This window comes from Lolium perenne, chromosome 4 (assembly GCF_019359855.2).
Source record: "Lolium perenne isolate Kyuss_39 chromosome 4, Kyuss_2.0, whole genome shotgun sequence".
Taxonomy (NCBI): Eukaryota; Viridiplantae; Streptophyta; class Magnoliopsida; order Poales; family Poaceae; genus Lolium; species Lolium perenne.
In genome coordinates this window covers 375,544,847-375,554,558 of record NC_067247.2, presented here as the reverse complement: position 1 = coordinate 375,554,558, position 9,712 = coordinate 375,544,847, and the positions used below count along the sequence as shown (strand labels likewise).

General features: G+C 46.1%; 1 protein-coding gene across 1 annotated transcript; it reads left to right on the top strand.

Annotated features, from left to right (window-relative positions):
* Positions 1 to 9,080: 9,080 nt before the first annotated feature.
* Positions 9,081 to 9,401, top strand: LOC139830324 (monothiol glutaredoxin-S7, chloroplastic-like). The gene has a single exon (XM_071818333.1). It carries the CDS (start codon positions 9,081 to 9,083, stop codon positions 9,399 to 9,401), a length of 321 nt encoding a protein of 106 aa, XP_071674434.1.
* The last annotated feature ends 311 nt before the right edge of the window (positions 9,402 to 9,712 follow it).

The following is a 9,712-nucleotide window of genomic DNA, read 5'->3' as shown; positions in this document are numbered from 1 at the left end:
AATTCTACTTGATTTGCCCTTGAATAGTAAGCCCCGGAATTACTAAATTGTATGGTTGTTTTCCGCGTGGTGAGCAGGATCCAACCCATCGAGCGGTGGCCCTATCCAACGGTTGGTTCTTGTTATAATGGTTGGGGAGACCTTTGATTGTGAATACCAAGTGGAACAAGCGAGTAAAGAGGGAAGGCAGTCTAAGTTTCCAATCCAGTGTCCTAAGCGCCCTGCTTTCGTCTTGATTTATTGCATAGGTAGTGTGCAGCTGCTGCCCGTTTCAAACTTGTACTCCTCTGGTAGTGTAGTAAAGCCCATTAGAAGTGAGATTCGTTGATTCTATCAATAATCTTAAACTTAAACCTCGTGAAGCCCTACCCTAGGTAAAGGGCTTCTGCTACCAGACGGATTGAGTGAGGAAACGTATGCACGGCTTCACTATTTAGTAAGGGCAGCGGCTTTAGAGTAGGAAAGGGTGTGGCCATAGTTTCCTGCACACCGAAGCTATTAGTGACCCGCTTTGGAGACTCATCCCAGGGAAAAGGTAGGAGCGCCAAAAGCATCTGTTGGTGGGTAATCAGCGGAGCAGCTTCTTTACACGCCGAAGTAGATATGTATGGTCAGGGGAAACCGACAAAGGAACCATAAGCTAGAATACTGGTATCAAGAGATGACAGGTACAACCCCATCTTCTATTCTGAAAGGAAAAAAGAAGAGGTGCACACGGCTAACTAATCTAAATAATGAGTGAGAAAAGACCTTCCTTCGTGGGCATTGACCGCTAAAGATGCCACTGCTTCTCAATCCGAGACAACAACTAACGCTTCTTTTGGTGTTACTACCCCAAACCCCAATCATTCTGTTCGCTCATACCACGTATCAATAATCACTCCAATCTGACACCTGCGCCATGTTTCTCGATCAAAAATGAATGAACTTCTGGTTCAGAAACCAATCGTGTGGATACGTGGACACAATGGGATTATTCCTGCGAGTAAGAAGCGTTCACAATCGGGTAATTCGTACCTCCAGCTGTCTAAAAATAAATATCTCACCTAGCAGGAACCTAAATCCCAACTAGATTAGATGGAAATGCGTATCATGTGAGGAATCAATCCTACACTCCTTTCTGGTTATTTGAAAGTCGTGCTAGCATTCTTTTTTATAAACAGGAATGGAAACAGAGCTTTAGCCTTACTTAGCTTTATAAAGAGAAACAACTTATCTCCTTTCCTTTGCAACATTACCGAAGGAAGCTCGACGTAAGGATTGCATACTTTCTCTTTATAGATATTATTGTTATATATAACTTGTGTCTTTCATCATGACTAGGGTTTCGTTTCCTCGCGCAGCAGTGAGTACCCATAGTATCTATCGTTTACGGCTAGGACGCCCTCTAATCCACCTCATGCTAGGAATCCATCTCTATGCTTTGGTTGGGGTCTAGCGGATTCAAAGCCATCGGATCTTAGTCAAATGCACTTTTTTCCAAAGAAGACAGATTGAGAAAGGCCTAGCGGTATTAAAGCAAACCAAGCCCTGACGACTCCTTTCCTTTTTACAGGTGTACAGGACCCGAAGGGAGAAATAGACCCGCACCGGACGAGTTAAGCGCTAGGCGCAATCCTCGTTTCAGTACTACACTAGTGGTATGACCTTCGAAAGGCGGAGAAAGTGGGGGGCCAGACAGAAACTGTCTCACTCAAACTGGCATTTTCAAATGCTACCCGCCCTTCCCCTATTTCTGCATTTCATTCTTCTATTCCTTCTGCTTGCTTTTCTAGTTAAGCTGCTCATAAACTAGATCCATAAAACTCACTCAGCTACTGTCTTCTTTCTATAATTGGTCTCTAAGTCCAAGTAATCGATAAAGTCTAATCCTCTTCCCAGCTCCGCCACCTCCTTTCTACCGAGTATGCTCTACTTGAAAGAACATATTTCTCAATAAATAAGTGCATTACTATATTCACAGCTACAAACTAAGCCTAATTTAAAATATGTCATATGTATCACTTTGATGTTGTGGGATCACTGGCTTCTTGCTCAACGGATTTCGCTTCTGCACTTGACTTGAGAAGGGCGAAGCCTTCATGACCGGTACCGGTATCTGTTCAAGAAGTCAGTACTTATGCGGCACTGAACAAAGGGTGAGATCGATGAAATGCAATACATGTTTGAATATTTCCTATCTTCTTCCAGCCATCAAACTTGTTCAATTCGTTTTCTTGAGATCTGTGGAATAGTGATATCATACTTGAATCCACATTCCCAGTATTTGAGGAAGAAGTAGAATCTTAGTCAAGTAGAATTTCTAAGTTGGGAATTTTATATCGACTAAATCAAGAAACTCGATTTCACTATGATATGACCACTGAACCCTTTGATGCAACATTTCTTGTTTCCAGAAGATCTCGGATGGTTTCTGAAGCTTCCATGATCTTGTAAAAGAAAGAAACCCTTTCTATAAGTCATGAAGACGTGGACCAAAAGACTAAGAAACTGCACAATCTATTGATTGACTGAAAAACTCAAGCTGAGTAACTTGCTGGAATGATCGCTCCGGCTCTGGGCCGTCTGATCTTCGGGATGCAGAATAGGGGATCGCTTGCCAACCGTTAGTTAGGACCAGTGAAAACCCACGCTTGGTGAAGGCGAAGTTCAGTTTGGAGATCTAACAATTCCTTATGTCGTGTATCCTCGATTGATGCAGCCTCAGATGCTTCAATTGTAGATTTGAGTATTGAGCGAAAGGTTACACCACCTATAGGTTCTGTATTACAGGCCAATCCTACTCCACTAGTACCAATAGGCGGCATAGGGGAAAAAGCACAACACCTAGGAATCAACAACACAAAAACTTTATTAGAAATTACCCAGCAAGAAAACGTATGCGCGTGGGCGCAACGGATTTCGCTCCCGTGCGCTCATCCCTTGCTTGTTCTTTCAGGAGTATGATGAAATTGAGATCTGACTTACTTTAGTCCGTATCGTCGGTCTACTTCTGACAAGCAAAAGGCATAATATCCCCAATAAGTCAGGAATAGAAGATGCCAACGTGTTGAGACCGACCTAAGGATCTTGTCAAACAATACAGGCTTTCTTCCAAAGAATATCCCACTTTGTTGGCTGGCCTGGAAAATCTTCCTAGCCTTGACTGTCGTTGCGTTTAACGAGCTTGACAAAACAAACTACCTCCCCGCTTCTCAAAACAAGGCAGATTAAGGGAGAATGCCATCTTTTTCGTAGATAGTCTGAGTTCGAGCTACTGGACTGGCTTCGGCTTCTTCCTTCGAGTTAGAGTGCCCAATGCTAATATTCTCAAATGCCTTAACCGTAATGGGAGTGGCACATTCGTTTATACTTCATCATCCTATATACGCTTATGGACAGGCAGAAATGAACGGATACCATTCTCCAGAGATAGTAGCTTAATTAGCTTAGGTTTCAATCCTAACGCACGAGAAGAAAAACGAAAAGTCCAGTACGATGATAGGGCCGGACCTCAATGGTCCTTTATGTCTGAAGCGGATGTGGGCGTGGTCAACCGAATCTGAGCCGTGTGCACTGCCAGGCGTCGGAACGCTAATCGGAGCACATAGAGTGGGCGGTGGCAAAGCTGTCATCGCGCGTGTGTGTATCTCTCCCCGAGAAGAGGCGCATGGGGTAGCGAGGCAAATCGTGTTTCATCAAATGTGACATGTCTTGAGATGCATTTTTTCTGCGTGCGGGGATCATAACAGCAGTACCCCTTGTGCTGATCACTATAGCCAACGAAAATACATGACTTTTATCTCAAAGGATTGACTTTGGCCACACCGTCTTGATCAAAGAGCTCGGGTTACACAAATCTCCCTTCTTTGTGTACTGGAACAGCTACCACTTCCTTAGAACAGCACTAACTTACCACTCTATAAAAAGAAAAAAGCAAGAGAATAGCTCCATAACAAACAAAATAGTGAACTGCCATGAATTACACACACGCTAGTAGTGGCTCGGCTAGAGGACTACAGCAGCCGAAGCCGTGATTTGTATGGTATGTCTTGCCCTCAATGTCCGGTTGGTTGGTAAGTCACTAAATCCCTATCTCCCGGTGGTCGATCGATGCGCACAGAAGGAGAGCTTGTCCATAACGAAAACGCGTATGTTAAGTCGGTCAATCGATTAAACTATTTCTGTATAGGGGCAGCCGGGCCGTATTAGCAAGCGTGACGTGCCGGACTGACCCAGCACGTCTGTCTTTCCTGGCAAGAGAAGATGCACAAAGTGGTTTCAGTAGCACTACCGAGTTCGCATCAGCGATTTTATCACCAATGGAATCAATGGGTTTTGTCAATGAATTAATCTACCGGCATCGGAGGGAGAAGCGGAGTCGGGAGCTGGAGGAAATAACACTTTTTGATGGACGGGAGAGGGAGAGGCTGTTGTTTCATTTCATTCGTTGACCCGGAAGGTCGTACAGCTCCATAATCAGAAGCGCAGGAAGCACTGACGAAGGATGGTCTAAGCCTAGAGCGGGAACAAAGCAGAGGCGGGGGCTATGACTAAAGCCCCCATGGATTGATATTAGTTGAACCAATGCCAGTTGACCGTGTGAAAGAAATAGATCCAATTGACGGTCACAGAACCACTACGGGATAGTCCGTGAGACAAGATCGGGATCCAGATTCATATCCCTCAACCACTAGTGGAAGACCTTTCAAAGGAAAAGGTTGGTTGGGAGCGGGAGGAAGTCAATTACAGAAAGAGTAGAGACGGATATGGGGACTGTAGCTCCGACCATGTCAACTATGATGCTCTCGCAGCTGCCAGTCCTTTCACCAGTGAATGCTGTCATGGGCTACCTACTTCCCGAACCTCCGTGTCTAGGTCCTGCCGACCTAGACTGCAAATGATTTACCATCCATCCCACTCATATAGGTACGTTATCGGATTTTGCGAATCGGGAAATGGATCGAACCGCGCGAAATGGTCGCCTCGGAATACAGGGCGCAACGGAACCAAGGTTCTTTGTTGGCGTGTTGCGTAACAAGGGCAAGAGGGGGTGGAAGCGTTCGCCGACTTTGATAGGCAACGCATTGCAAGCAAATAGAGCAGAGAGCTGACCCTTTGTTTCTATTAGAGTCGCGAGCTTGTTGTAGTCGGTCCTAAAGGGAAAACCTTGCTGCTTACTCGCTATATCCCCGCGTCCTTACACGGCTCGTTTTCTTCGAGCCCTGCTTCTCCCTTCCCCCTCTCCCCTGGAACCGACCGTTTGGAGTATAGCCAAGTGGTAAGGCATCGGTTTTTGGTACCGGCATGCAAAGGTTCGAATCCTTTTACTCCAGATTATGAACACCCGATCGGATTTGTCAAGAACGAGCTGACAACTACAGGGGAAGCGGCTCGGGCTAGGGAAAATTTCTTCCCCGGCATGATGCTTCAATATTTCCATTTTGGAATCTTTTATTAGATTATTATGGCAGTCTTTATCAATTCATAGATGCCTCTTTCCGGTCCAGGTGAAATGGTCGCTGTAGGTCGGGACGTGACTCGAGATTTGAGTGCGTCTGTCCGTATGTACTTGGCAGGTAGTCCCGCATAAAACGCAATTCCCAATACATTTCGGTATGGTTCGAGCGTGAACCCGATACAGAGGACCTCTGGAGTAGTTAAGCACTGACGAGTTCAGGCGAACTTCCTTGAAGGCGTCAACGATGACGGTGCAATACTTGACGAGGGGCCTTTAGTGACTCGGCTCCCGGCCGGTCCGCACAATCGGGCAGTGTCCCTTGCTCGGTGCCCGCTGGCCCTTTTTCAGTAACTGCTAATGCCTACTCCAGCGCTTATCCCACTGCCCGCTGATATGTACATGGCAATAGAAGACTATACCCACTAGCGACTTTCTGCACAATCTCTTACTGGTTGGTAGCTGCGCTTCTGACTTCTTAGTTGTAGGAATAGGGGCTTCTCTTTCTCCAGCGCCTGCTAGCGTCAGAGGCTGTCGATTCGTCTCGTGCGTCCTGACGGTTCCCTACAACCCCATACCAGGAACTGAATGACGGGAGAACGAGTAAGGGGAAGGCATAAAATACAGGATTGATTGATCGAGTTAGTAATGGGAAGTTGGGCAATTCCATGCTCTTCGGTCTATATTCGTCCCATAAGCAAGACTTTGAAATGTGTGATATCCATCTAAGTTTTGTTTGTCTAAAAATACATACCTCGAACTTTTGTGATCTTTGAATCCCAGGAACCAGGAACTGGTGGTATTTCCCTTTTCTTATTGGGGTTATAGGAATGCACTTTCAAAATGGAATGAGGCAGATGCTTTAATAGCATTTCCAATTCAACAATGTTCTATTTATCACACAGCTCCCAACATTTCCTGGATATTATGGCAGACCAACTCGAAGTGTTGAAAGCATCTATCAGGTAGGGCCAACAATTCTGGGAAAAGCTTATGATCTGGCAGAAGAATGTATAGGGAGTGATTACTTCAAGGATATTGTAACCACTGATTTACCCTCTAGCCTTAAGTACAGCGTCTGCACCGAATCACTGGGAATGATTAAAGCCCCGGCTGGGGTCCGGGTAGCAGAACCAACAGAGGGCCAAGGAATCGAAGAACCGTCGGTTGTCCGAGAGGACATACTCCAACTTATGGTTTAGGGCACATTACCCTTACCGCGGACAAACAGATGTCGAGGCAGCATCTTCCCTTTCTCTCATTTCATCCTACCTGATGAATCGATCCTAAAATATCACCTTCAGCAGCTGTTAGTCTCTTTTTCCAGGTCATATTGTAGCTTTAATTCGCCTTTCATTCCCTCCTGCCTCGAGAAAAGAAAGGGAACTGCTTGCTGCCAATGGAGATTCCGGATACTTTTGCTTCTCTATAATCAGTTGGTCGATCAATGGATGAATACCCCACCGGGGAACCAGACGGAGATTCGAGATTGAAAATCTCTTCATGGGGCACTAGCATAAAAACGTCGGGCTGGCTGCTCTCGACATAATGAGATGCTCGAATGCCCTCTTTAAAAGGGAAGAAGGAGCTGTGGGATATCTTAGATAAAGCGCTTTCGTTCCCTCCGTCCTTCAGGCAGTGAGCTTGGTTTGTGCAATTGTTTAAAATAGGTTCTTTACCAATCGGTTGTTATAGTAGGTCCCGATCCCTCTGGCCACCAGATCACTAGGAAAGAGGAGCTCCTTCTTGCTAAGAGTGCAAGGGGATTCTCCTCCTATTCCTCGACTCACAGAAATAAACCCTCAATGCTTGCTTCCCCACTAAAACCTACTATGTGAAAAGGATTAGTTCCCGAGGTGCTGCGAAGAGATGATAAAAAGTCTGCCTGAAATGATGTTGCATCAGACTTTTGTGGACCACTCATTGGAATAATTCCAGGAATCAATCGTACGGAAACTGGACAAAGGTAAGGGCAGATTCAAGGCCAAGCAAGAGCTACTCTTCCTTCCTCTTTTTCCATACCAAGAAAGGGGAAATCCTATGTTGCACCCCATCAAATCGAGGAGTAGCCCTTCTCGCCAGCGAGGTAGTTACTACGAAGCAAGCATACGAGTCTGCATCGGGTGAATGCCATAAGCGGATTTATGCTTTTTGGTATGGAAAAACAGTTTGAAAGGGTCGGCATAGCCTATCTTTGACCTGCTACCTCATATGAGATTGAATCGGTCGGATCTGAAAGAGTTGGAGCAGAAGCCCTAGCTTTGGGAAAGACCGGATCATAACATGAATTTCAGGGCATACTTAGTAGATGCAGATCTAGGTACTCTTTCTTCCCCAGATGGGGAATGGGCCAAGCCGATCCGTTGTTGGCTCTGAAAGTGCATTTGCTAGTTCGAAAGAAGCTGAATCCGGGTGCAAATGGGATTCAAAATGATTCTTATGTTTCGTAGCATGCTGCGCAGACTCACTTGGTAAATAGCCTTCCCTAAAAGAGGCAAGGTGCTCACACATTAAATTCCCTTTTGAAGGATATCCTATTTGACTTTTATGCCATACTTGGGCAAAGCCATCGAGACTATATCCATCACCAGGAAGAAGAGAAGCGAAGCCAGAATTGATTTAGGATAAGCCAGAGATATCTAGTACAGTAACAGTGGTCGAATTGCTGCATAGCCCCCCCCTAATACGAATTTGGCAAATCCTCGTTCTAAAGTTAGCGCACCATTGAGGTAAGTAAATATTAGTAGGCACACAGGCAGCCCGTTGCAAGGAAGGAAAGAGCAAGAGCTAGGGCTAAGTGCTCGAGTTACGGTTGTTGACTCGGAATTGTAAGCCGAAGAAGCATTCCTGTGACCTGGCCGTATGAATGGTTTCTTTCTCAATACCAGAGCAAAATCATTAGGCATCAAAATTCAAAGAAGGTTTGCCTTCAACCTTAACCATTGACGGAAGATTCATACCTATGAATATTCCCCTCCTCATTTGCTGAAAGCACTTCCTATAGCGAACCAGGCAAGGAACATATCGAGTAGGCTAGTACCAATTCCTCCACATCAACAGCAAAATAGGCATATGAATCTTAAGTAGGAAATTCCTTCATCTCAGATGAGGTAGGTAATCTATCATAATTTATTTCCATTTCCAGGTAAGATGAGCGGAGACGAGTTTATCAGCACCGATACCCCCACGCATCGTGGCCGGTTCCCTCGGGGGTAGAAACTTAGCTTGGAGAAAGATCCCGTTGATCTTCGGGCTGGCCCTTGCCTATTGAAAGTATGGTGTCTCATAAATGCTTTGTTAATGCCTCTTATTCGTAGGATCGGTCCAAAAGGCACATTTGCACCTAATCAACTGAAGCAGATGCAGGATCCGAAGTATTCGCCTCCGGTCCGGCTCAGACGAACCGAGGGATCATCTCCTGCCTATCCCTAGTCACAGCGAAAGACTTCTACTTGATAGCTATACCTCTGCCCATAAACGAAGAAACTGCCGCCGGGAAAGGTTAGGATTTTCCCGTCCAAGACATCGCCGCCGCGCCGTCTCTGCTAGATCTGCACCTCGTGCTCCCTCGAGCGGCCCCTCTTGCTCCGGCCCTGCGCCTCGTGCTCCCAAATCAAGGCCATGGCGTCCGAACCTTCGTGCTATGGCCATGCGCCTGAGCCTAGGCGCCCGGTCAGTGCGGTGCCTGACGGCGGCAGCCAGAGGCGCGTCGGGCCCAGACATGCGGGAGACGCTGGACAAGGTGCTGGGGGCGCACAAGGCGGTGCTCTTCATGAAGGGGACCAAGGACTTCCCGCAATGCTGCTTCTCCTACACGGTCCTGCTCCTGCAGATCCTCCGCTCACAAGGTGGTGCTGGTTTTATTCTTCTTGCAATATTCAGTGATGTTCCTTTCAGTTTTCAGATCCTCCGCTCACAAGGAGTACTTCACTTTACACTGGATTACCAGGTCAACGGAGAGTAGACCAACCTGAGATGATCTTTTGGTAGGAAGCTGGTGCGTCCGGAGTGAAATTTCTTTACTTCCGTGAGGTCTTGTCATCCATGGAATCCAAGGATGGAGAATAAGTTCAGATAGCCGAATCATAGGATGGCCCAATTATGCAGAGATATTGCTCACTTGCAAAGCCAGTAAGAACATATTTCTCAATTTCTCTCTTGCCATCCTCACAGCAAAGCCTTCTCATTTGAATTAGCGAGTGATTAGTGGAGTAGCTTCATTCTGCAGTTCATATCGAAATATACATTTGTAAGTACTCCTTCACAGCTATTGGC

Excerpts from the sequence above, each read along its gene's own strand:
- LOC139830324 (XM_071818333.1), top strand. The coding sequence starts at position 9,081 with ATGGCCATGCGCCTGAGCCTAGGCGCCCGGTCAGTGCGGTGCCTGACG.